General features: G+C 50.6%; 1 protein-coding gene across 5 annotated transcripts in view; it reads left to right on the top strand.

Moving 5' to 3' along the window:
• The first annotated feature begins 810 nt into the window (after positions 1-810).
• Positions 811-27,978, top strand: part of LOC132657795 (uncharacterized) — a 169,103-nt gene continuing 141,935 nt past the window's right edge. For 2 of the 5 annotated variants that reach the window (XR_009596461.1, XR_009596462.1), the window contains exon 1: positions 21,899-27,871. Coding sequence is in view for 3 of the 5 variants with exons in the window: in XM_060399182.1 (XP_060255165.1) it covers positions 1,015-1,095 (81 nt within the window). In the remaining 2 variants the exon portion in view is untranslated. Of the gene's footprint in view, positions 1,096-21,898; positions 27,872-27,978 lie in introns of those variants that run through there. The other 3 variants (XM_060399182.1, XM_060399184.1, XM_060399183.1) reach the window with 3 other exon arrangements.

A 27,978-nucleotide genomic window follows, 5' to 3' on the forward strand; every position in this document is an offset into this window, starting at 1 on the left:
GGTGAGATGATTCTGTGTTCTTAGCATGGACGGTTGCATAGCTGTATGCTCAGGCCACTGTGTGCGAATGATAATGCACTTGGCTGCTCCCTTTGGCCCTGCGTTCTCTTCTGGCGTTTGCTCATGTCTGTGGCTGCACTGGGTCTCAGTTGCAGCACGTGGCGTGACATATGAACCCTCACTTGCAGTGTGAGGGATGTAGCTCCTCGATCAGGGGTCGAACCCTGACCCCGTGCACTGGCAGCGCGGAGCCTTAGCCCCTGTTTGTTGCTCACTTGCTAAGCTGCGTCTGACTCCTTTGCAACCCCGTGGACTGTAGCCTGTTAGCTCCTCTGTTCGTGGGATTCTCCAGGTAAGAATACTCAGTTCAGTTGAGTCGCTCAGTCGTGTCCGACTCTTTGCGACCCCATGAATCGCAGCACGCCAGGCCTCCCTGTCCATCACCAACTCCCGGAGTTCACTCAGACTCACGTCCATCGAGTCGGTGATGCCATCCAGCCATCTCCTCCTCTGTCGTCCCCTTCTCCTCCTGCCCCCAATCCCTCCCAGCATCAGAGTCTTTTCCAATGAGTCAACTCTTCGCATGAGGTGGCCAAAGTGTTGGAGTTTCAGCTTTAGCATCAGTCCTTCCAGTGAACACCCAGGACTGATCTCCTTGCAGTCCAAGGGACTCTCAAGAGTCTTCTCCAACACCACAGTTCAAAAGCATCAATTCTTCGGTGCTCAGCTTTCTTCACAGCCCAACTCTCACATCCATACATGACCACTGGAAAACCATAGCCTTGACTAGACGGATCTTTGTTGGCAAAGTAATGTCTCTGCTTTTGAATATGCTGTCTAGGTTGGTCATAACTTTCCTTCCAAGGAGTAAGTGTCTTTTAATTTCATGGCTGCAGTCACCATCTGCAGTGATTTTGGAGCCCCAAAAGATAAAGTCTGACACTGTTTCCACTGCTTCCCCATCTGTTTCCCTGGGTTGCTGTTCCCTTCTCCAGGATCTTTCTGACCCAGGGGATGGAACCCGAGTCTTCTGCATCGGCAGGCGAGTTCTTTACCACTGAGCCACCTGGGAAGCCTTGGCCGCTGGACCTCCAGGTAAGTCCCAGCATTCTATTCTGCATTTCCTTATATGTTATCCCGTTGTTCTCCAGTCGCTAACTCGTGTCTGACTCTTGGCCGCCCCATGGACTGCGGCACGCCAGGCCCTTCTGTCCTCCACTGTCTCCTAGAGTTTCCTCAGACTCACGCCACTGAGTTGATGATGCCGTCCAGCCGTCTCATCGTGTCAGCCCCTTCTCCTCTTGCCCTGTCTTTCCCAGCATCAGGGCCGTTTCCATTGAGTCAGTCCTTCACATCAGTTGGCGTAACATTGATCTCCATTATCTTGTAGTAACTTTGAATAGCCTATAATCTACAGAATTTTGAGTTTCTGTGCTGCACTCCTGAAGCCAGTGTGATCTTGCATATCAGCTGTGCTTCAATAAAACAATAAAGGATTGTGTGAAGTGGAAGCAATGGTGTGTGAAAAGTAAAGATGGGTTTGTTAAGTATAAATGAAAGGGTTTCCCTCGTGGCTCAGTAGTAAAGAGTCTGTCTGCAGTGCAGGAGACTGGGGTTTGATTCCTGGGTCAGGAAGAGCCCCTGGAGAGGGAAACAGCAACCCACTCCGGCATTCTTGCCTGGAGAATCCCATGGACAGAGGAGCCTGGCTGGTTGCAGTCCATGGGGTCGCAAAAAGGTGGACACAGCTGAGCAACCAAACAACGAAGGCGCGTTGCTCTGAAGGCAGCTCCTTCTGGGTGGCCCCGCAGGACACCCCTGGTTGCAGGAGAAAGACGCGCGGTTCGGTTCACCTTGAGCCCTCCCCCCAGATGAGGTTTTTAGTTAGCACCCACAGGGGCTCTGTAGACAGGCAGGGCACAGCTGGTCTGGGAGGGCTTGGGAGACAAAAACAACTCAGGCTTGTTCAGGCCAAGAGGGGGAGTTTCCTGGCTCCAGTAAGCAGAGCAAAGAATTGATGCTTCTGAACTGTGGTGTTGGAGAAGACTCTTGAGAGTCCGTTGGACTGCAACGAGATCCAACCAGTCCGTCCTAAAGGAGACCAGTCCTGGGTGTTCACTGGAAGGAATGATGCTGAAGCTGAAGCTCCAATCCTTTGGCTTCTACCCGGTCAGTTGAAACCACTGTAGCTGTCTCCAGGATGGACACGTGACTACAGCTGGGGAGGGAGGCCCAGCCCTGGCCTATTTGTGGAAGGGATTGGCGAGGACGCCTGCTGGGGAAGGCAGAGGCCAGAGATGGGGGAGACAGATCCGTGGGACCTGGGTGCGCCCGTGCCTGGAGCCAGAGACCCGTGTGCCTGAGTCAGTCAGCTGTGTGAGAAGTCCGTTTTTACTGAATTCTAGCTGCTTTACAATGCTGGTAGTCTCTGCTGCGCAGCAAAGTGCATCAGCCGCACGGGTACAGATGTCCCTCTTCTGGGCTCCCTTCCCGCTTGGGTCGCCACAGTGCCCTGAGTAGCAGTCCCTGAGCGCCGCAGTCGGTTCTCACCAGTTGCGTGTTATACGCAGCGTCAGTAGCGGACCGTGTCGGTCCCGGCGCCCAGCTCGCCCCGCTCCCGCTTCCCCTTGGTGTCCGGACGTTTCTTGGCTTCCTCTGTGTCTATCTCTGCGTTGCAGATAGGGTCATCAGTATCATTTCTCTAGATTCCCCACATTTACACATTAGTATAGGAGAAACCTTGCTTTTGGTCATTCTTCTGTCTTAGCGTTGGCAGTTAGCATCTCTGTCTCTCGTCACTGAAGACACGTTTCTAAGCCCGAGCGTGGCCGATCAGATGTGCATTTCGGGAGGGTGTCCTTGGATGGGGGTGGGGGTGGATGGAGAGAACTCAGGGTGGGGTGGGCCCGCGTTCTGTGACCAGGCGGTGTATCAGCGGGAGAGACGGAAAATGCGCGTGAAGGCAAGTGTGGGAGAGGGCGGAGCCACAGTCAGGCGTACCAGACGCGACAGCTCTGGGTTGGGCGGATGGAGGAGAGGGAGCCGTTGGGGTGGTTTGAGTTTGTGAACTCTGTTTCATTTCGGCTGTGCCGGCTCTTGGCTGCCGCACCGGGGCTTCCGCTCGCTGCGGTGAGCCGGGCTGCTCTCTCGCTGCGGTGCGCGGCCTTCTCCTTGCGGGCGCTTCTCCTGCTGCTGAGCACGGGCCCCCCGGGCGCTCAGGCTGCAGTAGCTGCGGCTCCCGGGCTCTGGTGCCCAGGCTTAGTGGTTGTGACGCACGGGCTTAGTTGCTCCGCGGCCTGTGGGATCTTCCCGGACCAGGGATCAAACCCGTGTCTCTTGCATTGACCAGCGGATTTTTTTTTTTAAACCGCTGAGCCACCAGGGCAGCCCTTAACTGCTATTTTATTTTTTAATTGGAGTAAAATTGCTTTACACTGGTGTGTTACTCTGCTGTGTACACTACGGGGGATAGTCTGGAGGCGGGGAGGCCCAGTGAGGGGTCTGGGCTAGAAGGCACACACTACCAGACGGCGGCTTCCCAGGGGGCTCAGTGGTAAGCGACCTGCCTGAGACCCAGGAGCCGCGGGTTTGGCCCCTGGGTGGGGAAGATCCCCTGGAGAAGGGAATGGCAACCCACTCCAGTATTCTTGCCTGGAGAATCCTACGGACAGAGGAGCCTGCTGGGCCACAGCCCATGGGCCGCAAGGAGTCAGACACGACCGAGCTACTGAACAGCAACAAAGTGTATCCTCGCCTCCCAGTTGGCCCCGCCCCTCCTTCCCTCGGGTAGCCATCGCTTTGATTTTTACATCTCTGACTCTGCTTTTGTTTCATAAATAAGTTTATCTGTACAGTTTTTTTTTCCATTCCACCTATATGTGATGCCGTATGATAGTTCTCTTTCTGACTTATTTCATTCAGTATGACAGTCTCTAGGTCCAATATTAATATTTTATAGATCTACACACATCTATCCAACATTATACACGTGTATCTCTATCAGACATTATATATACACACACAGAGGTATGTATGTATATATATACACATACAATACATAAAGTTTAATGTGTAATCTATAGATTTATTATAAATTTCTTATTATGTGTTTATCATATATAAATTCTTATATATCTCATTGGTGTGTGTGTAAAGAGAGAGAGATTGATGTATAAATTGGTTAAATTACTTATGTAAGGGTGGTATGATTATAAATAGTTTCTTAAAGTTGTTTTTTAAGATTTTTTAAAATTAAAAAATATAATATGCAATTGCTGATAAACCTCAAACTATATCAGAAATGTAGAAAGAAAAACTGTAAAAATCATTTCCACTTCCATAGGGTCAGTAGCTTCTGACATTTTCTTGTTTCTTCCCCCTCAAGATTTTCTGTACAACTCAGAGAATGAACTTACGGTTGCCAAGAGGGAAGGATGGGGGAACGGGAGAGTCAGAGAGTGTGGGACATGGGAAACCAACAAGGCCCCACTGTAGAGCGCAGGGGACTCTGCTCAGGGTTACGCGGCAGCCTGGAGGGGAGGGGGCCTGGGGGAGAAGGGATCTGTGTGTGAGGCTGAGTCCCTTCGCGGCTCACCTGAAACTGTGGCAACATTGGTCGTCAGCTCTCCCCCAACAGAAAGTAAGAAGGCAAAAAAGAAAGACTGCTGTCAGAGCCGCCTGTGCGTGTAGCCCCTCCCTCCACTTCTGCACCCCTGAAACTCCCCTTCCGTGCTCCGCGATCATCAGTGGAGGAGTCAGCATTTGGACATGAATTCACCTTCTCGAAAGCTGTGCTTTTTCTGGTAGTCATACATGGATGTGAGAGTTGGACTATAAAGAAAGCTGAGCACCGAAGAATTGATGCTTTTGAACTATGGTGTTGGAGAGGACTCTTGAGAGTCCCTTGGACAGCAAGGAGATTCAAACCAATCAACCCTAAAGGAAATCAACCCTGAATATTCATTGGAAGGACTGATGCTGAAGGTGAAGCCCCAATACTTTGGGGCTGATGCGAAGAGCCGGCTCACTGGAAAAGACCCTGATTCTGGGAAAGATTGAGGGCAGAAGGAGAAGGGGCCACAGAGGATGAGAGGGTTGGACGGCATCACCGACTCAGTGGACATGCGTTTGCGCAAACGCCAGGAGATGGTGAAGGACGGGAGCGGGCTGTGCCGCAGTCCATGGGGTCACAAAGGTCGAACATGGATGAGCGACTGAACAGCAACAGTAACAACCGCCTTTTCCCCCAGTTGCCAGTCTCTGAAATACAGTGGACTCTTCTCTCCACCAGAAGAAAATAATCATGCCAGGGGTTTTGACCACGTGTTCACTGTTTCACCCCCCGTCCTCAGAGCAGCATCTGGCACGTAACCCGAATGCAGATACTGTGTCAACTCCATCTCAGCCCCGCTTCCTCCTGCTTCTCCAAGGCCCACAGAGCCGGCCAGTCATTTTAAACTAAGAACAACCGAAATCTGCCAAAAGCCATGTGCACACACGTGTAATCCAGGCAGCTGTGTCCAAGGTCATGATTAGCTGCTAAGCCCCCCTGGATCTGTGCGTTCACTCGGTCAGCACATTCTCTTCCCGGGAAAGCGGCTGGAGGCCCAGTGGTGTGATGTAACTCTCACCACACCCCATGAGAAACATGTCTTGTAATCATTTCAGTTTAGAGATGCGGGATTTGAGGCTCAGAGCTGCGAAGGGCAGATCAAAGTGGGCTGTGGGGCCGACCCTGTTTTATGGGGTGGCTGGATGGTAACCAGGACCCGAATGGGGATCAGGAGCAGAAGTCTGTTTGTGGGCAGAGGGAGACAGGCGGTGACCTGAGCACAAGAGGTCTGGGAGCCTCAGGCAGCGGCATTTGGGAGCTGGGTCTGGGGATTGAGATTGGGGCTGAAGTTGGAACGCACTGGTGGTGGCTGGAGTGTGACCTGAGCTGACTTTTCTGAGGAGTGAGGAAGGCGGATGAAGGCCCTCCACATCCTCTGTGCTTGAGTTTTCTGTTGGGAGCAATGTCGATTTAGTTATGTCTCAATTGCACAGACGAGAAAAGCCTACCACGGTGCCCTAAGTGAGGAAGGGCTTAATTTTTTCTTCTCTAACTCGGGATGGACTCTTATGGCTCAGTCACTTCACCAAAGCCCTAAGTTCCTTTTTTCTTCCTTCTTCTCCTTTCATAGTGTAAGGCTGTCTTCCTCATGGTCCCAGGATGGCTGTCGCACTTCCAGACATCACACCCATGTTCCAGGCAGGAAGTAGAAGGGAAGGCCAAGTGCCTCCTCCTAATGAAGCTCTGCTCTTTATTCAAGAAGGGATGCCAAGACGATTTTTGCCCTTGTCTCGTTGGCCAGAACTGGCTTGCCTGCTCCATTCATGCAGCCGCAGGGGAGTTCTGGGGTGGAGAGTACTTGTAACTGAGCCCATTGCCATGTGGAACAAAATCAGAGTTATTTATTTATTTATTAAAGAGCAGAATGGACATAGAGTGAAGAGGTGACTCGTTGGGAAAGACCCTGATGCTGGGAAAGATTGAGGACAGGAGGAGAAGAGGACAGCAGAGGATGAGATGATTCATGTCAATGGACATGAGTCTGAGCAAACTCTGGGAGTTAGTGAAGGATAGGGAAGCCTGGCGTGCTGCAGTCAGTGGGGTCGCAGAGGTCAGGCACGACTTAGTGACTGAAGAACAGCAAGCAACCTGAGTGCTTGGCGTAGTCCTTGATGCAGTGGGGAGAGAATTAGAAAAGAACGGGGTCTCAGAAGCCAAAGGTGTCTCCAGGAGGAGAGCTGAAGACTTATCCCCCTTAGGAGTCAGGGTCTGGAGGAGAGAGGGAAAGGTAATCGATCACCACACCTTTCCTCTTTAGCAAGTGCTTGTTACAGGCCAGACACTTGCTCCAGACCCTTTTCCTAACAGTTCTTCTTAGAGCCTTCCCACCACCCAATGAGTTTTTACATCTTGGTTTATTTCGCTGTGTCGGGCGGGTCTTAGCTGCAGCACGTGGGATCTGCAACTTCAGTTGCGGCCCATGAACTCTTGGTTGTGGCTTGTGGGGTCCAGTTCCGTGACCAGGGACCCCCCCCCCCCGCCTCGGGAGCCCAGAGTCTTAACCCCCAGACCACCAGGGAAGTCCCCACCCGCTGAGGTTGACATTGTCACCCTCTTTTTACCTATAGCAAAAGGATGTCTTAGGTCTTACACAGGTGAGCCAAGTCTCATCACTGGTGCAGTTTCTTGAAACTTTTCATTTATTTTTTTGGAGACATAATAAACATACGTGTTACAAAGATCCCCAAAGTAGCAAAGACTAGCTCAAGAGTGAATTCTCCCTTCCATCCCTGTGTCTCACTGACCTAGTCTCCTCTCCTGGAGACAGCCCATGTTAACACTTACGGTCCTTCTGTGTTATTGGCAGATTCTGTGTTTGCAGGTTCACCTACTCCCTGAAATGTGCAGTAACCCCCAAATCAACCTTCGCTGAGTTTTCCCAGATGTGTGCAGAGTGGTGAAAGAGTTTCATCCTGCGTGAAGTTTTGCCTTCTTCTTTCAGGTTTCGTGCTGTAAATGGGTGCCTTTTGAGCAGGCTGTTTAGTGCCACTTATGATGGGGACTGTTTCCCTTGTGGCTCAGCTGGTAAAGAATCCGCCTGCAATGTGGGAGACCTAGGTTCAATCCCTGGGTTGGGAAGTTCCCCTGCAGAAGGAAATGGCTACCTGCTCCAGTATTTCGGCCTGGAGAATTCCATGGACTGTATAGCCCGTGGGGTCGCAAAGAGTCGGACACGACTTGAGCAACTTCCACTCACTCACTCGTGACAGTGATTGGGGCTTTCCCGGTGGCTCAGTGGTAAAGAATTCACCTACCAATGAAGGAGATTTAGGTTCAGTCCCTGGGTGGGGAAGATCCCCTGGAGAAGGGAATGGCAACCCACTCCAGTATTCTTGCCTGGAAAATCCCATGGCTGGCGAGCTGGGGTCGCAAAGAATCGGACACAACTGAGGATCTATGCATGGAGGAGAGCGGCTGACTTCCCCACACTTTGGCCAACACAGTATGGGATCAAGTTTTTTTCTTTGCCAAACTGGTGAGCAATAGGTGGTATGTGGAGGTGTTATTCTGAGTCTCTTGTACCATGGCTGAAGCCACAGTCTTTTTACACATAGAAGGGATATTCGTGTTTCTTTTCTGTGGGTAGTGGCTGAATCCCGCGACCCATGGACTGCAGCACGCCAGGCTTCTCTGTCCTTCACTGTCTCCCAGAGCTTGCTCAAACTCATGCCCACCGAGTCGGTGATGCCATCCAACCATCTCACCCTCTGCTGTCCCCTTCTCCTCCAGCCTTCAATCTTTCCCAGCATCAGTGTCTTTTCCAATGAGTCCACTCTTCATGTCAGGTGGCCAAAGGATTGGAGCTTCAGCTTCAGCATCAGTCCTTCCAGTGAATATTCAGGGTTGATTGCCTTCAGGATGGTCTGGTTGGGTCTCCTTGCAGTCCAAGGGACTGGACACTTAGTTTGCTTGAATGAGCGGTTGCTTGCCATCCATCCCGACACTGGGGATTAGATCCCACGAGGACAGCAGGGCCACGCTGGTGCTGACTGCCCGTGGCCCCCGGCCTAGAGCTGGTGGCCGCAGGAAGAGCTCACAGCTGGCACGTTGTGGGGCTGGGGGTGGGGCTCAGGCTGCTTGACGGCCCCCCACCCCCGGCATGGCCGCCTTTGATGCTGCAAGCCCGCTGCCAGGCACAGGGTCCCCGCTGGTTTATATCAAACCTCCCGTTGGTCTCTTACTGCGTTTGCCTGAGTCCTTCCCCCTTCCCCAACGACCACGGCTCTGAGAACACCCAGGGGAGCTGACCTCAGGGTCACAGGACTCCTGAGCAGAGGAGAGGGGACTTGAGCTGAGGATGGATGGATTCGAAAGGCGGTGCAAACACTGAGGCAGCGCGGGTTGATTTTTAACACATGGCCCGGTTTCCAGAGGCAAGTTCAGCTCATCAGCCTACCATGGGATTTCCCTCCAGGCTGGAACGCCAGGTTGGATTCCAAGAAATATATACATTGCAGTGTAATTAAGCAAGGAAACCGTGTTCTTGGAGCCCGGTGCCGTGTGATCGGCTTTTGGGCCACATCGACTTCCTGGCAGTAAACAGATTTAAGTACACCATCTGTTTCGCAGTTATTCCCCTGGACCTGCTTTTAGTCAATTTCTCTCCTTTGCAGGTTCTGACAACCTTGTTTTCTTTTTCTCTCCTTTTTCTTTTTTTTTTAAACTGATGTAAACCAGTATTTGCTTTTTTTCCCCCCATGTGCCAGGTTAGATTCTTTTCATTTACATACCATCATATGTTCCATAAAAGTAAGAAGCAAGCCATCTTTCTGGTCTGTTTTGTCAACATTCACAATGATTAAGAATTTACTGAATTAGTATTCAGCTTTGTCCTCAAACTGGGAGAAGGTAGTTTAAAAAAAAATTTTTTTAAAAACATTATATCAATTTAATATCACTTTATTACCTTTTTAAATTAAAATAATAAGCTTTCTTGAAAACTGAAAATTAACCATTCCCACTAATATGTGTATGCGTGATCAGTCGTGCCCAACTCCTTGTGACCTCGTGAGCTGGAACCTGCCAGGCTCCTCTGTCCGTGGGATTTCGCAGGCAAGAATACTGGAGTGGGTTGCCATTTCCTCCTCCAGGAGATCTTCCCGACTCGGGGATCGAACCTGTGTCTCTTGCATCTCCTGCGTTAGCCTGTGACTTCTTTACCACTGTGCCACAGGAAGCCCAATAGTGTGTTTCACAGACTAAAGGGCAAGTATCCAATTAGGGTGATTTTTTTTTTGATAGGCATGGGAAATAAAATTGATAGGAGATGAGTGAAAGTGGGATCATGTGGTCTTAAAGGTCTGTTAACTTTCGGACTTCCCTGGCAGTCCAGCGGTTAAGCGTGCAGGGTAGAAGGATTTGACCCCTGATCAGGGAACTAAGATCCCATAGCTTCCTGGCTTGGCCGAAAGAAAGCAATTGCGTTGCTTCTCAGGACATCAGAAAGTGCCTTTGGGCAAATTCTTGGGGGGGCGGGGGACATTTATGGTGGTGTCTGCTGTTGCTGCTCTGGGTCAGAGAGTCTCGGGTGCTGAAGCCTGTCCTTGTCGGCACTGTGACCTCTCGGGTGTGTGCTCACAAATCCCCTCTGAGGATGGAATAAATTAGCTCGGTCTTGGGATGCCGTTCACAGCAGCTTTCTAAAACTCAGAAAGCGGACGTTTTTACAAGTCTCTCTTTTCTTGTTTTTATTTTTGATTATAGAAGTATTAGGTAAACAACAAAGACCTACCGTATAGCACAGGGAACTATATTCCGTATCCTGTGAAAAACCATCATGGGAAAGAATATAAAACAGAGTACATACATGTGTTTAACTGGGTCACTTTGCTGTGCAGCGGAAATTAACACAGCAGCGTAAATCAACTATACATCAAGAAAAAGTACTGTATGTTTTTTGTGCAAAGAAAAGGAATTCCCTTTTCATGTTCTGAGGCAACATTAAGAGACTTCCTGTGTGTTTTTTTCCATCTGTCTCTCTCTGTCTCTGCAGCCGCCCCCTGGCCCATTGTGGTTTTCCTAATTATTTACTTAACACTACCCCACATCCTCTGTGTTTCACACACCCCTTGCAGGTCCCTACCTGGTGTTAGGAGCCTGCATCATTTCACAGGCAGCCATAAGCAGGTTTCCATCAACCCTCTTCATTTAGACTATCAGACAATCTGGTTTTTTTTCTTTTTAATCCGTTTAATTTTCTGAAATCTATTTTATTGAAGCATAGTTGATTTGCAGTGTGATGTTAATTTCTGCTGTCCGAGGACGGAATAACACCATCTGCAGTGACGCGGATGGACCTAGACATGGTCGTCCCCAGTGAGGCGGGCCGGACCCTTCCTGGTACGTGCGTCCCGTGCTGCAGGCCAGCGCTTCCCACATTTCTGGGTGACGACGTTCCCCCCTACCCAGTGTCAGTCCTGACTTGCTGAATCCACTCCGTCCTCACTCACCCACTCGGAAGTGTCCACAGGGCAGACTGGATTGAGCCTCACATCAGCATCTGATGTCCATTACAGCTCAGCACCCCAGCCAAAACTCTGCTTGAAACGGTCCTTTGGGGGAGAGCAGTGCCTCCCAAAATTAACTTAGTTATGACATGCCGTAACAAAACATAGCATAAGCTAGCATAGCAGCGTGGTGCAGCATGATACAGTGTGCGACGCAGCGCAGTGTAACAGCATTACGTGACACAGTGCGTTGCTGTTGTTCAGTCACCAAACTGTGGCCGCCTGTGAATGCGAGAGATGAAGGTTCAGTCCCTGGCTCGGGAAGATCTCCTGGGGAAGGAAATTGCAACCTACTCTGTACTCTTGCCTAGAGAATCCCATGGACAGAGGAGCCTGGCGGGCTACAGTCCATGGGGTCACAGTCGGACACGACTGAGGTGCTGAGCTCAGCACACACAGAATAGGTAACTAGTGAGCACCTACTGTGTAGCTCAGGGAGCTCTACTACGTGCTCTGTGGTGACCTAAGTGGGGACGCAATCCAGAAAGACGGAGTGCGTGTATACACGGAGCGGGCTCACTCTGCTGTGCAGCAGAGACTAACACAGCAGTATAAAGCAACTCCAATCCAATAGAAATTATTTTCAAAAAATTTTTAAAATATTGTATTTGATACTGTTAAAATATTTTAAGTGTACAGTAGGAAGCTCTAAAATAGATCATTTAAAATATTTTTTTGCGTATACTTTTGGGCAAGTAGGAGAGTCTGTCGTGACCTGTAGAGTCTCCGAAATGAAATGAATCCCTAAATTAAATCGTTAAAGAAAGAAAGGAGTCAAGTTTATGAGTGTATTCATTTCCTGGGGTTGTTGTAAGCGGTTACCACAAACCTGATGGCTTTGAAACAACAGGAGTTCATTTTCTGGCGGTTCTGAGGCCAGAGCCCCGAGGCGAGGTGTGGGCAGGGGCCCTTGTGGACACCCGCCTCTGCCTGCCTCCTGGCCTCTGGCGCTTGCCGCTGGCCCTTCCACCCACCTGAGCCCCCGCCACAGCCGTCGCACGCTCCTCATCTCTGTGTGTCCCAGCGTCCCCCCCTTTTCTACTGGAACTGGGGGCTCCCCGACTCCAGGACACGCACATCTGCAGAGACCCTGTTTGCAGATAAGGTCACATGCTGAGGTTCAGGTCGGAGTTTGACCTGGGTTGGGATGAGGGGGCACTACTGAGCCAGTGCAGAGAGTCGTGGGCACAGGCTTAACGCTGGACGTGCCTGGACTGCAGAGACCACGTGGACCGCGAGGGGAGTTGAGGTTTTTTTCCTTTGCTGTTTCGGTTTCCCTTGGGCCGAAACTCATTTAGGTTTTGCCCTAGTTTTTGTTTCATTTGGGCAGGCTTATCTTGATTTGCAGACCCAGCTCTATCACCCATCCGATGCGGGTATGATCCTCACCTGAGGCACGGAGCTCCTCTCTGATGTTTAAAACACGTCAGAAGGTTACGTGATCGTGCCGTTCAAACATCTGTGCACTCAGAGAATTTCAAACAGCAAAGACAGTCACAAAAACAGGTTGGGTGCTGGAATCCTTTTCTCTCATTTACAACACCCTTGACATCCCAGACCCACCCAAAGGTTCTTCATTTTAAGAGATTGAAACTCCTCAGAGTGCCCTAAATTCCAGTGTGGTCGTGACAGGACAGCTGTTAGCCGCCATAAATCTGAGCTTGCACTCCGCTCCCGTAGAAACAAAACTAAACCCTCAAATCACTCCAAAGCTCTTCCAGATGGAGCTGCTGTGACCATCCTAAAGAGCTCAGAGGAGCACCCTTCTACTTGCTGCTGCTGCGTAGATAAAGCTGATACATGTGTCCACTGTTGGGGAATTAGCCATGCAGCCAAAGCCGTCATCGGAACAACTGATTCTCAGTGAATCTGAAAGCTGAGATCTGGCAGTCAGAAAACTCGGCCCGGCCCGTGTCTGGGCTTGGGTTTCACAAGTGTCTTTATGAAAGTTCCCCTCGCATCTCCTCATGCATTCTTCTCTACATGTGACATATTTCACAGAGAGATAAGGGGAGACATTCCCACGGGCCAGAAGGAACAGAAACAGGATTCGATTCAACTTGTTTGGGATGAAACTGGTGGCCATCGAAACAAAGCCATCGAGAATTAAATAATAATTTTTTAAAATGGTCTCACCACCAGACGCCGTCTGCAGCTGTGGAATCCTGCCCCAGCCCACAAGCGCGCTTCCATTCCAGCAACGCACACAGTGCGGTGGGAGCTGGGCCCAGGGCTGAGGTTCCTGCACCCCGGGCCTGCAGAACAGACTTAAACCTCTGCCCACACCGGCTGTGCCACCTCCTATTTTCCCTTTCAACTTTTTCCTTTTTACTTCTTCATATTCAGAATACCTTTTCTTTTAAAAAAAAAAAAAATGAGAAACTTTTATTTGTTTTTGTTGACTCCCGAGCAAGCTTCAGGGGCCTTAAGTTAACTCATAGACGCTTATGTGTTCCTAAAAGGAAAGTATTGTGCTTTGTTTCTTCCGGTCTCGGTCACAGAGGTTAAGAGCTTTCTAGACAGAATTCCACTTTATTCTTTCACAGGGAGGTGTTTTGTCTGGACACCTGGGGGAAAAAAAAAAGGCAGCTTATACACAAGAGCTGGTAGAATGTGATTATTGATTCTTAAAATCTGGTAAATAGAAAATCATCGGATGCTCAGTCTTACATACATATTTCCTTGGGACTTTCCCAGTGGCCCAGTGGTTAAGACTCGGCTCTTCCAATGCAAGTACTGTGGGCTCGGTCAAGGAACTAAGATCTCTCATGTCATGCAACGTGGCCGAGAAAATATTCTTTAAAATTTTAAATGTGTGTGTGTGTGTGTCTGTGTCTTGTTGATTTTTGGCTCTCAGCTATTTGGGGACTTATTCTTTTTGTCTGAAAATAGGAAGAATTTTCAAGACTCCCTTGTTTGTGCCATGGGGCCCCCATGAATTGCACTAGCAAATCCCAAATGAAGTTATGGGGAAACATCGGAAGAAAGTAGCTCAGCCTTTTCTGTTGAAAGGCAGTTGGCTCTGTGTGTTGTTGTTCAGTCACTAAGTCGTGTCCAGCTCTTTGCAGCCCCACGGACTGCAGCACGGCAGGCTCCTCTGTCCTTCAGTATCTCCACAAAGTTTGCTCAGATTTGTGTCCATTGAGTCGGCGATGCCATCCAACCATCTCATCCTCTGTCGTCCCCTTCTCCTGCTTTCAATCTTTCCCGGCATCAGGGTCTTTTCCAACAGGTTGACTCTTCACATCAGGTGGACAAAGTATTGGAACTTCAGCTTCAGCATCAGTCCTTCCAGTGAATATTCAGGGTTTGATTTTCTTTAGGATTGACTGGTTTGCTCTCCTTGCAGTCCAATCAACTTTCAAGAGTCTCTGTGTGCAAATACATTCATTCTAGACTTTCATGCTTCCTCTTTTCATTCAGAATAAACTCGAGCTTGTAACAGAACAGCGAGGTAGAGATCTCTGAAAACCAACAGAGTGCCCCTGACTGCTCCACTGCCACCCCACGGTGTAACAATATGAAAAATGGTTCGCATCTGCTTCTTTTTCCCATAGATTAGTGCACCAGCCCGATTTTACAATCACCTTTACTCTAATCCGTTGCTTTCATCGCTGACACCTAATCTTACATAAGTGTGTTAGTCACTCAGCTGTGTCTGACTCTTTGCAACCCCACGGTCTGTCCATGGAATTCTCCAGGCAAGAGTACTGGAGTGGGTAGTCATTCCATTCTCCAAAGGATCTTCCCGACCCAGGGATCGAACCCTGGGTCTCCTGCGTGCGGGTGGATTCTTTACCATCTGAGCCAGCAGGGAAGCTCATCGTATGTGGATCAAAACTAGGAAGAGTTTGCTTTTTCAGTGAATCATCGCTGTCGGTCCAGCGCAAGAGCTGCCCGGGTTCAGTGCTCCTTTCCCGTGTTTCGCTTGTGCCCTCTCACAGCTGGAGTGACTGCTGAGGTTTACCAAGTGACTGTTGGAAACCAGGCACGGTGCGGAGCGCTAACAGGCATTTTAAAATTTATTCTTCAGAAAAAATGGCATCCTGGGGCTAGATTGGCTCTCCTGCCATAGATGAGGAAGCTGAGATTCTGAGACGTTCTAATGACCCACCCAGTCACACAGCTAATACACAGTGGAGCGGGGACTCAAACCCTGGTTTGCCTGAACGGACACACAGCTGAGTGTCTCGCTGTGTTGTTTCAGTTTGATTTTTATTTTTCTTATGAATACCTCATGAGCTTGTTTCTGCTCTAAACACTCGGTTAATTTCTTCACTTAAAAAGTATGGATTGGGAGCTTCCTGGACCTCCAGTGGTTAGGACTGCCTGCTTTCACTGCCGAGGGTTCAGTCCCTGGTCAGGGAATTAAGAGCGCACGAGCGATGTGATTGGCCAAAAGAGAAGAAAACCGAGCATTGATTCCAGGACTGCTGTCTGCTAGGTGTGTCATCTAACCAACACGACGCCTGTGTGGCTCTCGAGGGGCCAGAACATGCTCCCCACAAACATGCTTTCTTGGCATGTGGACTGTTCTGAGTCTTGAACCGCGGAGACCTTTAAGACACAGGTGAAGCTCTAAAATCAGGGCCGTGGCTCCCCTGTGCCCCTCTGAATAGCTCGCACTAGGGTGTCTGTCCCTCTCTCCTGATGGGTTTATTTAGCACCCGCCCTTCACTCCGCTGCATCACTCTCCCTCCAGCCAGCCATCTGTTTTGGCTGCCTTCGCGGCTCTCTGCGGGCTTCCCCTGGCGCTGGCGATGCGGAGCTGCTCTCTGGACTGTGGCCCGGGGTCTTCTCTGAGGGCGCAGCTCGGGCTCTCGAGCGCGGGCTCAGCAGTTGTGGCGCTCAGCTTAGTTGCCCCGCGGTGTGTGGAGTCTTCCCGGACCAGGGGTTGAACCTGTGTCCCCTGCATTGGCAGGTGGACTCCTAACTACTGGGCCCCCAGGGAAGTCCCTTATCTGCGTCTTTGACCAAGCTGTTCCTCTGACTGAAAGCTCTCAGTGGCTTTCCATCACGCTGGAGATAAAAAAACAACCTCCGCAGGCGCCCAGGGCCTCTCGACGCTGTGGCTTCTGATGTTCCCTGCAGTCTCACCTCCGCCCTCTGCTCGCCCCTGAACCTGCCCTCCGCCTGTGCCCAGCCCCACTACGCTCATGTCTAACCGAACTGGCCCTCTGTCATCCTTCCGGCTTCGGTTTCACTGGAATCAGTGCCTCTCCGTTGTCCCGTAATAATCCAAGTGAAAAAAGATCCCTGCTCTGGTTATCTGCTGGGTCTGCCTTCCCAGCACTTAGCACCTGCATACTAAGTCTCTTTAGTTGTGCCTGACTCTTTGCGATCCTGTGGACTGTAGCCCGCCAGGCTCCTCTGTCCACAGGATTCTCCAGCAAGAATACTGGAGTGGCTTGACATGTCCTCCTCCAGGGGATCTTCCCAAGTCAGGGATCAAACTCACAGATCCTGTTTCCTTGTAACTTTTTTTGTGTATCAGTCTGTCCCCTTATCTCTTTTTATCTCCCTTACCTGAGTTGTTAGTCGTGTCTGACTCTCTGTGAGCCCGTGGACTGTAGCCCGCCAGGCTCCTATGTTCATGGGTGGCAAGAATACTGAAGTGGGTTGCCATTTCCTTCTGCAGGAGATCTTCCCCACCCAGGAATGGAACCCGGGTCTCCTAGATTCTTAACCACTGAGCCACATGGGGAGCCCCTACGCAAAGGCTTATGTCCTGCTTTTTCTCCCATTAAATATTTTATGAGGGATTTCCCTGGTAGCTCAGCTGGTAAAGAATCTGCCTGAGATGCAGGAGATCCCTGTTTGACTCCTGGGTCAGGAAGATCCGCTGGAGAAGGGATAGGCTACCCACTCCAGTATTCTTGGGCTTCCCAGTGGCTCCACAGGAAAGCATCTGCCCGCAGTGCGGGAGACCTGGGTTCGATCCCTGGGTTGGGAGGTCCCCTGGGGACGGGAACGGCCACCCACTCCAGTATTCTGGCCTGCGGAATGCCATGCGGTCGCAAAGAGCCGACTGAGCGACTTCCACTTCACTTTCACCTCGCTTCAGATATAGCAGGATACTAAACGTCCTTCAAAAACAAATGTTTATAAATTCTTTCGTTTTAATTGGAGGTTAACTGCTGTCCAGTGCTGTGTTAGTTTCTGCTCCCCATCAGGAGGAACCAGCCGTAGGGATACACATGTCCCCTCCCTCCCGCCCCGGCCACGCCACCCCTCTAGGTCAGCACGGAGCACCAGGCTGAGCTCCCCGCAGCAGACAGCAGGTTCCCAGCAGCTGTCTGTTTCTGGGCTACGCGCTCGCTCGCCCCAGCCTCTCCTTCCCCGCTGCGTCCACAAGTCTGTTCCGCAGGTCTGCATCTTGACTGCTGCCGCGCATGTGGGTCCATCTCTACCATCTTTTTAGATCCCATGCATATGTGTTAACATATGACACTCGTTTTCCTCTTCCTGCCTGACTTTTAAAGGAAGGCGCTTGCTTTCTCTGACCGCGAAGCACTGCCTCATCTCCACACTGGATGCTCTTGGGCAGGCGTGGGATTTTCTCGGCCCTGCCCCCGTTCCCTTGGCCTCCTGCTGCCGTGCGGCCCTGTGGGCACGTCATGCTGTGAATAGCCTCACAGTCCGGAGGTGGGCTTGCCCGTGTTGAGTTCTGTCTGTCCTTCACTCCGAGACCTGTCTTCCGTGTTCTCCACAAAGACTGTGCCAACTACACGCAGTCACCTTAGGGCTTTGCCCCTTTCTCCACATCTTTGACAGCCCTGGGTTTTATTGCTTTTTTCATCTTTCCCAGTTTTTTTTGTTGTTGTTGTTAGTAGTATATTTATACAACTTAGGAAGCAAGGAGGAGAATGTTTAATGAGCGTGCAGCGTGCATCAGTGACGTTAGAATCATGACAGGGACTTTCCTGGTGGTCCTGTAGCTGAGACTCCGTGTTCCCAGTGCAGGGGCCCAGGTTCAGTCCCTCACCAGGGAACTGGACCCCACACGGTGAAACCGAGAGCTCACGTGCCGCGACTGAGGATCTCGAGTGCTGCGCCCCCCGCCTGGCACAGCCAAGTAAAATGTGTTTAAAAATTATTACAGATGGCTTTCAGTGTCTTGAGAAGACAACACGTCTCAGATATAATTTGTCAGTCTCACGGGAGTCAGCAGCCTCTCATTCTGGTCTCGATGTCCAGTTTCTGGGTCCCAAGTAAGGTGGTGTTTTTCAATATTTGACCCCCCTGCCGATATCCTTTGCCTACATTTTTATCTTGAGGTTTTCCCCTCTCTTTCACCTCGTCACAGTCTGGACTCCTGTGTCTGTGTAGACATGCTTTGAATATACGTTTCGTGACGTTTTCACGCAGATGTTCATTAAGGCTTATTCGTAACGGGGTTTCCCTGTCTCTCGTTTTTCCAGTGTGCGGGGACAGACTTGTCAACGTTTTCCTTTATATTCACCGGCTTCTTTGCTTCGTTTCCCGGGCCCTTGCCCCATCCCACGACTATGAAAGCGCATCTTCACCTACATTGTCTCCTGGTGAGGTGAGCAAAGGAGCGTCCTGCCTGCTCCAAACACTTCCCCCCACCCCCGCGCAGACACACACGCAGTGTCCTTTAGCAGTCAGGCGCCAACGCAAGACCTGGACCAAACACGGACACCAGCCAGGGTCCCACTGAAGGTGGTGGTTTCTCAGAAGAGACGAACCGTCTCTGAAAACTAACCATTAGGATGTCAGCTCGGACCCAGCTGCCAAATAAAACGCCAGGGCAGACACCCACCGTGGAATTTCCCCCTGATTAATGACCTACGGAGGCCAGGCTCAGGTCCAAGCTCCGTATACATCGACACCCAGCTCAGGAAGGGAACGGTTTTCCCAGAAAAGGCACAAACGCCCAGTATTCTGGCCACGTCCACTTCTAAACCATAAAGAGGTTTAACATTAGCTACCTCTTTACAGATTAGATCCCTGAGCCGTGCACATAGCTGGGTTTTCTCTGGTTTTCTGGGGTGAGAGATCTCGTGTCCTTGTCTGGAGACGAGCTGAAGGTCTGTTCCACGTGTGCGCAGTCCACTGTTTGCCTCATATACGAAGGTTTTCAGTGTTGACGCACAACGGCCGTCTACTTCCAGGTGTGTTTGTCGAGCTAAGTCATATAAACATGGGGATAACACCTCGACAGTGGGTCCCTTTCCACTCCTGTTCCTCCATACCTGACTTTATAAATCCCTAAATACATGCATTCAAGGGGTTGTTTGCTTTCTCTCCAGTGGGCTGTCTCATGTAACAGCAAGCACTGTGGTGCAAACACTTCTGCCAGGCACATCCCTGAGCCCCCCAGCCTCCAAGCTTGCCCACCTCGACGCCCTTCCGCGTGGGAATCCCAGAGTTCCCTCTGCTCGTAGCTCCTCACAAAGAGCTGGGTGTGCATTCAAAGAGCGATTGCCAGCTCCTGATGTGTTCTCGGCTCAGCCGTGACCCTGTCTTCCCTTGGTACATCTCCTCTTGCTTTTCTTGACATCTGACTCTCCAATTTTATTATTACTATTATTTAAGGATACAACTTCATCTCGTTGAAGGCCAAAGGCGAAGGGGGCGACGGAGGACAAGATGGGTAGATGGCATCACTGACTCAATGGCCATGACTTTGAGCAAACCCTGGGAGTCCGTGAAGGACAGGGGCGCCTGGTGGGCAAAATCGGACACAGCTGAGTGACTAACACTTTTACTTTTCACTTTTCTAATGGCTGCTTTCGTGCCCCAGAGGCAGAACTGAGTGGTACTTGAGTCACAGACCACATCACCTCCGAAGCCTAAAGTATTTACTCTGGGACACCTTGGGACACCTCAGCTCAGCCCGTGTGTCTAGTGCTTCAGAACTTCACGTGGACCCAGCTTTGAGGAAAATTCAAACAGAGCCCCTTACAGCGCAGCTGGTGCACCCACCTTCCTCTGAAGAGAAGGTCTGGGGCCCCTCGAGCTTGTGGCCTGCTGCTGCTGTTCAGAGGCTCACTCACGTCCGAGGGACCCCGGGGACTGCAGCTTCCGTGTCCATGGGATTTCCCAGGCGAGAACACTGGAGCGGCTTGCTCCACGGGATCTTCCCGACCCACGGATTGAACCTGGATCTCCTGCCTTGGCAGGTGGGTCCTTTACTACTAAGCCACCTGGGAAACCCCCGTGGACTGTTTTGCAGAGGGTGGAATTTATCCTAAGAGCAAGAATTGGCTGAAAGGCCCAGCAGATGGTGGTTTGGCCAGATTTTCCTTAGAGAGGGCACAATAGTGAGGGTGGGTTTTGCAGTCAGTTGAACAACAGGTGAATAGGATGGGCTGGTGAAAACCCTGTTTCTTTTTTAAAACTTTATTTATTTGGCTGTGCCAGGTTTTAGCTGCAGCACGTGGGGTCTAGTTCCCGGACCAGGGATCATGTCTGTGCCCCCTGCACGAGGAGCCTGAGCCGCCAGACCAGGCGGAACCCGCAAGGCCTGGGGAGCGGTTGGCTGCAGGGCTATGGAAACGGCGCTGGCTTTGCTGGTCTCGCTTCCTTGTTTCCAGGTGTGGTGAGTGAGACGGGATCATGACTAGCGTTCACTCTAGCTTTCTTTGCTTTCCCTTTTGAAGTCATGGCTACTAGAAAAGTCGCTTACTCGCTCACATGGCTTGGCTTCTATCTCTGTTGGACGGCAGCGGTCTAGGGAGAGCTGTGCTCTTACTTTCCAATCATCGAGGTTTCTTGTAAACAATGCCCCCAGGTTTGAAATGCGTGGAATTTGAAGTTTTGCTTTATAGGTTTATGGAGGTGGAATTCCCATGCCATAAAATGAACTATTTTCAAGAGAACCATATAAAATAGATAACTAATGAGCACTTATTGTATAGCACAGGGAACTCTACTCAGTGCTGTGTGCTGACCTAGATGAAAAGGAACCCCAAAAAAGAGGAGATATATGAAACGTGTGGCTGACTCACTGTGCCGTACAGCAGAGACGAATGCAGCACTGTAAATTAACTAGACTCCAGGAAAAGTTAGCAGTAAAAGTTTTAATCGAAAAATTAAGAATTTTTATTTTAATTTTAAATTTAAAAAAAATTTTCGAACTTTAAACTTTCTGTTTTGTTTTGGGGCGTGACGTTAGCAATGTTGTGACAGTTTCAGGTGGACAACAGGTACTCAGCCGCACATCCACGTGTATCCATTCTCCCCAAACCCCCCTCCCATCCAGGCTGCCAGAGAGCACTGCGCAGAGTTCCCTGTGCCCCACAGTAGGTCCTTGCTGGTTCTCCATTTTAAATACACCAGCGTGTCCGTGGCCTTCCCATCCTCCCGAACTGTCCCTTCTACCCTGCGAACATAAGCTCACTTTCGGTCTGTGAGTCTCTTTCTGTTTTGTAAGTTTCATCTGTATGATTTCTTTTTAGATTCCACATATAAGGATGTCTTTTGATACTTCTCCTTAATTTCTTTTTAACTGAAGGGTAGCTGCTTCCAGTGTCGTGTTGGTCTCTGCCATACTGCAGTGTGAATCGCAATGAGTGCAGCGTGTGCCCTCCCTCCAGAGCCCCCTCCCACCTCTCACCCCCTCCCACCCCTGTGGGTCCTCACAGAGCACAGGGTTGAGCCCCCACATCATGGAGCAACTTCACAGCGGATATCTATATGAAAAAAATGAGGATTTTAAAAATTTTATTAATTTTTAATTGAAGGATAATTGCTTTACAATATCGTGTTGATTTCTCCATACATCCCCTGAATCGGCCACAGTCACTCAGTTCAGTCGCTCAGTCGTGTCCGACTCTTTGCGACCCCATGAATCGCAGCACACCAGGCCTCCCTGTCCATCACCAACTCCCGGAGTTCACTCAAACTCATGTCCATTGAGTCAGTGATGCCATCCAGCCATCTCATCCTCTGTCGTCCCCTTCTCCTCCTGCCCTCCATCTTTCCCAACATCAGGGTCTTTTCAAATGACTCAGCTCTTTGCATTAGGTGGCCAAAGTATTGGGGTTTCAGCTTCAGCATCAGTCCTTCCAATGAATATTCAGGACTAATGTCCTTTAGGATGGACTGGTTGGATCTCCTTGCAGTCCAAGGGACTCTCAAGAGTCTTCTCCAACACCACAGTTCAAAAAGATCAATATTTCTGCGCTCAGCTTTCTTTATAGTCCAGCTCTCACATCCATACATGACTACTGGAAAACCATAGCCTTGACTAGACGGACCTTTGTTGGCAAAGTAATGTCTCTGCTTTTTAATATGCTGTCTAGGTTGGTCATAACTTCCCTTCCAAAGAGTAAGCGTCTGTTAATTTCATGGGTGCAGTCACCACCTGCAGTGATTTTGGAGCCCCCCAAAATAAAGCCAGCCACGTGTCCCCTCCAAAGAGAGCCATTCAGTAGCGTCTGGTGCATCCACAGCAGTGTACCACTACCACCTGTATCTAGAAGCAAAATACTTGCCCCCAAAGGACCCCACTAAGCAGCCCTTCCCCGCCCCCCCCCCTCCGCTTCCGCCCAGCCCCTGGCCATCTGGGTGGGCGAGCACCTGGAGGGTTGGTAGGCGGATGTGGGCCCGAGCTGGAGGACACCCCCGGGCTCAGTGCGGACACAGTGCAGAGAACTCCACTCAGGTCTTTCCCTAATACTGCAGAAGAACGCGGAAATATCAGCCATCCCAGTCGGTGTTCAGCAGCAGTGCAGCCCAGCGGCTCTCGAGTTCCTTGGAGTCTCAGACACCCTGGCGTGCCCATTAGCATCTGAGGAGGCGCCCCCAAAGTTCTCAGGGGCTGCTGCCGCGGGTCCCGGGGGCGCCCCTCAACTGTGCAGACATCGGCCAGTCGGCCACATGTCCCTCATCCTCTCCATGGACCCCTCTAGCCTCCCCATCCTCCCATCGCCCTGGAGAACTCCATTCTCCAAATTACGCTGCTCTAGGAGTTTTCAGTGGAAGAGAAACTGCTCTTAAAGAAAAAGAAATGAGAATTATGTGCTGTGATAGAGGTGTTAGCGGAGGGGACAGTGGTGAGCCTGTTGTGACTCCTCAATGTATCAGCTCAAGACGCTGCCCGCCTTAAACCTATACAAGGATAGCTCAGTTCTATCTCAATGGAAAGAAGTTTTCAAGTCCAAAGATAAAAAACAGAAGGTTTTCTGGAATGCAGAAATGTGGTCCCGAATGCACTCGTCGGTGCAGCGGATGGGTGGGGGGCGCGGATGGCGGCCTCGGCCAGGCTGGCCCCATCCCCCGCCAGGCAATGTCATTATCGCGGCTCCGCTTTGTTCTCTGCGGTACCAGCGGCGGCCGCGGGCAGGCTTATCGGTCGCCATGGAAACTGCCGCCTGGCGTGGGAGGGGCGGGAGCCGGTGGAAGCGGCGGAGAGGGAGCCTCCGAGGCTGGAATTTTCCAGGCTCCGGAGGTAAACATGCTCGGGTTTGAGAAACACGGGCCAGCACGTCGCTGTCACGTCTCTGTGCCTCTTGACAGAGGAGGCGGACGGCCCGTCTAATTGCTCGAGTATTAGATTCCTCCTGGGAGGGTCGGCAATCCCGCGAGTGGGCGTCAGACAGTCGACTCCCTGAACCGCCCTTTTTAATTGAATTATGGATGGTAGGAGGCAAAACAGTAAGGAGAGCTGTAAACACGCGGAGAAAGAAGATGGATGGGTGCGACTGGAGAGGATCGCACTGAGGAAGCCAGCCAGGCGGAGCAAGACAAATGCCCCGGGGCATGGCCTGGGGGCGGGGGGCTTTGAAAAGCGATAGGGATGAGCTTGTTTACAAAAGAGAAATAGACACAGAAAGCAAGCTTACTGGGTTACCAAAGGGGAGAGGGGGCCGGAAGGCAAAATCAGGAGCCTGGGATTAACATAAACACACAAAATAGATAACAGCAAGTCATAACCAGAAGGAAAAGTCATCTGAAATAGGATATAGCCTTTCTGTATGTTTTTTAAAAAGAAGAGAAGATGTAAAGCTTTTACATAGGTGTTCAGTTGCTCAGTGGTGTCTGACTCCTTTGCGACCCCACAGGCTGTAGCCCACCAGGCTCTTCTGTCCACGGGATTCTCCAGGCAAGAATATCAGAGTGGGTTGCTATTTCCTCCTCCAAGGGATCTTTCCTAAGGGGATGGAACCCGAGCCTCCTGTGTTTGCTGCCTTGACAGGCAGGTTCTTTACCACAGAGCTGCCAGGGAAGCCCCCAAGCTTTTTACCTGGAATGGATAAGCAACAAGTTTCTTCTGCATAGCACAGAGAGCTATGTTTGGTATCCTATGATAAACCATAATAGAAACGAGTGTATTCAAGAGAATATATATATAACTGAATATATATGAACGTATATAGAGCCGAATCACTTTGCTGTCCATCTGAAACTAACGCAGCTTCGTAGATGGACTGGGCTCTCCGGTGACTCAGTTGGTAAAGAATCCACCTGTAATGCAGGAGATGGGTTCAAGTATACTCCAATTCAACTATACTATGCTCATTCAATTCTAGTCCACTTTAAAAAGAAAAAGGAAGGAAGGAAGGGAAAGAAAGAAAAAGATGGTTTTAAACAAGTGCGGTGGGAGAGTGCTGTTGGGGAGGCGATTGCCAGCGTCCGTCCGTGATGGCGGCGTGTTGGGACTTCGGCTCCTGGTGCAGGAGTCATGTTGCCCAGATGTGTGCGTGTGGAAGCTTGGAGCTTCGGTTCGTCCATTCGAAGGCCTGTGCAGTGTGTGAAGACGCTCTGTTTTGTTTAACATGTCCATTCTCTCCTTGGTGACCTCAGGCTCCCACACCCCCGCCAGGTTTTTGCTAGTGTACACCACACTAGAGAAGCTGGCATGAGCCTTCGGCAGATAAATGAGAGGCTGCAGTGTTCATTCTGGTGTTTTTCTCCTTGCCCTATGTGGAGAGTCTCTCCGGGGTGTTTGTCCAGGAAGGGAATTAGGGCTGCTTGTTGGAGTTCATCGCTTCAGCCTCTCTATGCACTGTGGCATGGCTGTCCCGATGGCTGGCTTGTTTTCTGTTTCTCCCACTAAAAGGAAGCCCCCCCGGAGGGCAGAGACGTTTTCCGTCTTCCCTCTCCATCATGTCAGAACACCAGGCACACTGTCAATACCCAGAACAACTTGTAGATGAATCAGGAAAGTGCGAATTATTTTCTTTTGCCCAAAATTGGGATCATGGCACATATGTGAATTTTAATTTTTTTCATATAACATTCTCTTATGATATTAAGTATTTTGTTAAAAGTTGTTTTCATCTTTTAAAAGCTTCTTTTCAGCTGGAGGATAATTCCTTTACAGTGTTATGCTGGTGTCTGCCATACATCAACAGGAATCAGCCATAGGCATACATATGTCCCCTCCCTCTGGAAGCTCCCTCCCAGCTCCCACCCCACCCCAGGGCTCCAGGCTGATGGGGCGCCCCGGGCTGGGCTCCCTGTGTTGTGCGTCAGCTTCGTATCAGTGATCTGATTTATACATGGTGGTGTGTACATGTCAATGCTGCTCTCTCAATTTGAATTTGAAAGCAAGAAAGCAGCCCCTCTGTTTCAAAAACACCGATGAACCCGTGGATCTGTAGGAATGCGTCTTACGCCACTCACTCCCTTGATCTTGACAGAGAAAGAGGCGCCTTTGCGGGGTCTGAGGTTGCTCACTGTCTCCGTGTGTTGCAAGAACAGTCACCATCTTTCCTATCTGGGGCGCCCATCTCATTTCTACCATTTCTGAAGTGGTGGAAAAATGTACATGCCACGACCGTCACCTTTGAAGCCCGCTCCTGGTGGGCTGCCGTCCATGGGGTCACACAGAGTTGGACACGACTGAAGCCGCTTAGCAGCAGCAGCATTCTCTTCCTCAGAGAGGCTCTGCACCCGCCCCCGACCCAGACTGCCAGACTTCCAAGCCTGCTAGGCCCGGGTCCGCTCAGCGGCTCCTCAGCGCTGAGCTGAGCTCCCTGCGCTGGGCACCCGCTCCCGTGACGGTCTGCTCCGCACACGGTGGTGTGTGTGTGTCGCTGTTCCTCGCTCAGCTCATCCCCACCGCGCCCATGAGTCTGGTCTTGCACAGAGGTTAAAAGTTGTTGTTGAGGCGCTTTCTCTGACACGCTGGGGGCTGTGTTACAGGTCCTTGTTCTTGGTTTCCTGACCGTCAGAGTCAAGGCCTCACCTCAGCCCCGCGTGGGTGGGTGCTCTTGTGTGAACACAGACGGGCAGGGACAGAGTCCCAGAAGTGGAATTATTGGATCAAAGGGTAATGTGCTTTCTAAACTCTATAATCCCCGCCAGAATGTTTGCTAGGAAGGATGAACCGGCCGTCCCTCTCCAACACCCCTTCCTCCAGTCCCCTGTCAACCTTGGGTGGTATCAATTCTTTCATCTTTATCTGCCTGATAAGGCGGGAAATGACGTCTCAGTTTGGTTTCAAAGTCTGGGTTTTGAAACATAAGAGAGAAGTTATCGAGCACTTGACCCAGAGGAGATCCGGGCTTAGTAGGCTTTGAAGTTGGGCAATTGGGGTGGGGGGCGGGTGGGGGGCCCCTCTGAGGAAGAGAACGCAAAACAGCAAACAGGAGGACGTGACACACACGTGAAAATGTGCTCAGGATGAGTGTACAGGCGGCATGGAATCACCCCCCAAATGCCACAGAATGACTCGAATAACAAAAAGTGTCACCCAAGTGACATGCAGTATTTTATGAGTCGGCGGCCTGGCGCACCTCTGGAACGCACCTCCTGTGTGTTGGGCACATTTGCCTGTTGGTTTTGGCTGCATCGCCCCTTCTTCTGAAAATAATTTTGCTCCAGAGTGATTAGACAGCAGCTGTATGTTCCCACTTACATGAGGCCCCCAGAGTCAGAGTCAGAGGGAGAACGGTGGTGCCCGGGGGTGGATGGTGAGGAGGTTGCTGGGCACAGGGTCTCAGTTTGGCAACAGGGACATACCTAGCAGTGCACAGCTGTCCATAAAAGCTGGCTTCAAAGGTGACGGTCGTGGCATGTACATTTTTCCACCACTTCAGAAATGGTAGAAATGAGATGGGCGCCCCAGATAGGAAAGATGGTGACTGTTCTTGCAACACACGGAGACAGTGAGCAACCTCAGACCCCGCAAAGGCGCCTCTTTCTCTGTCAAGATCAAGGGAGTGAGTGGCGTAAGACGCATTCCTATAGATCCACGGATTTATCAGTGTTTTTGAAACAGAGGGGCTGCTTTTTCGCTTTCAAATTCCCGAACAGCTGCAAGAATGTTTTCTGCAGTGGATGACAGCCGCTCAGAACTTGTTTTCCTCTCTTGAGTAACCTCCCCGAGAGAGAGCGCGGCAGGCAGCAGCTCCCAGGCACATTGTCTCACACAGCGCCCCAGGGCGACAAGCCCAAGGGGGGCCGAGTCTGGACAGTCCCCGCAGCATCCAGGGCAGAATCGTAGACTCGGCGTCCCAGTTGGCGCCTGGCGTGGAGAGTGTGATTTGCCACTTGGTTTAGTAAACACTTCCCCTGTTATTTAAATTAATTCTTTATATACAGTTCTGTTTAAATAAGGCACATTTGTTTCCTCACTTTGATTTCTTTTTTTACCTCCTCCTAAGTGCCCAAGACGAGGATGATGACAGCTCCCATGGAATTTACTTAAAGAGTTATTCAGAGAGTAAATATTCCTTCTTGTCTGGCCTAGTGCATCTGTATTTGAATAATGTATCATCTGAGTCAACACGGCCTTCTGTGCTCTGCGCCGAGCCTCTGCCGCGTTGCATAGCTCAAGGTATGTTTTCCTCCTTTGAAAACCTGTTTGATGCAAGGAATGCTGTTCTGGTTGAAAACTGTTTACAAACAAAACGGTGATGTGCAAACGTTAGTGTTCGAAATAAT

Source organism: Ovis aries, chromosome 14, assembly GCF_016772045.2.
Source record: "Ovis aries strain OAR_USU_Benz2616 breed Rambouillet chromosome 14, ARS-UI_Ramb_v3.0, whole genome shotgun sequence".
NCBI lineage: Eukaryota > Metazoa > Chordata > Mammalia > Artiodactyla > Bovidae > Ovis > Ovis aries.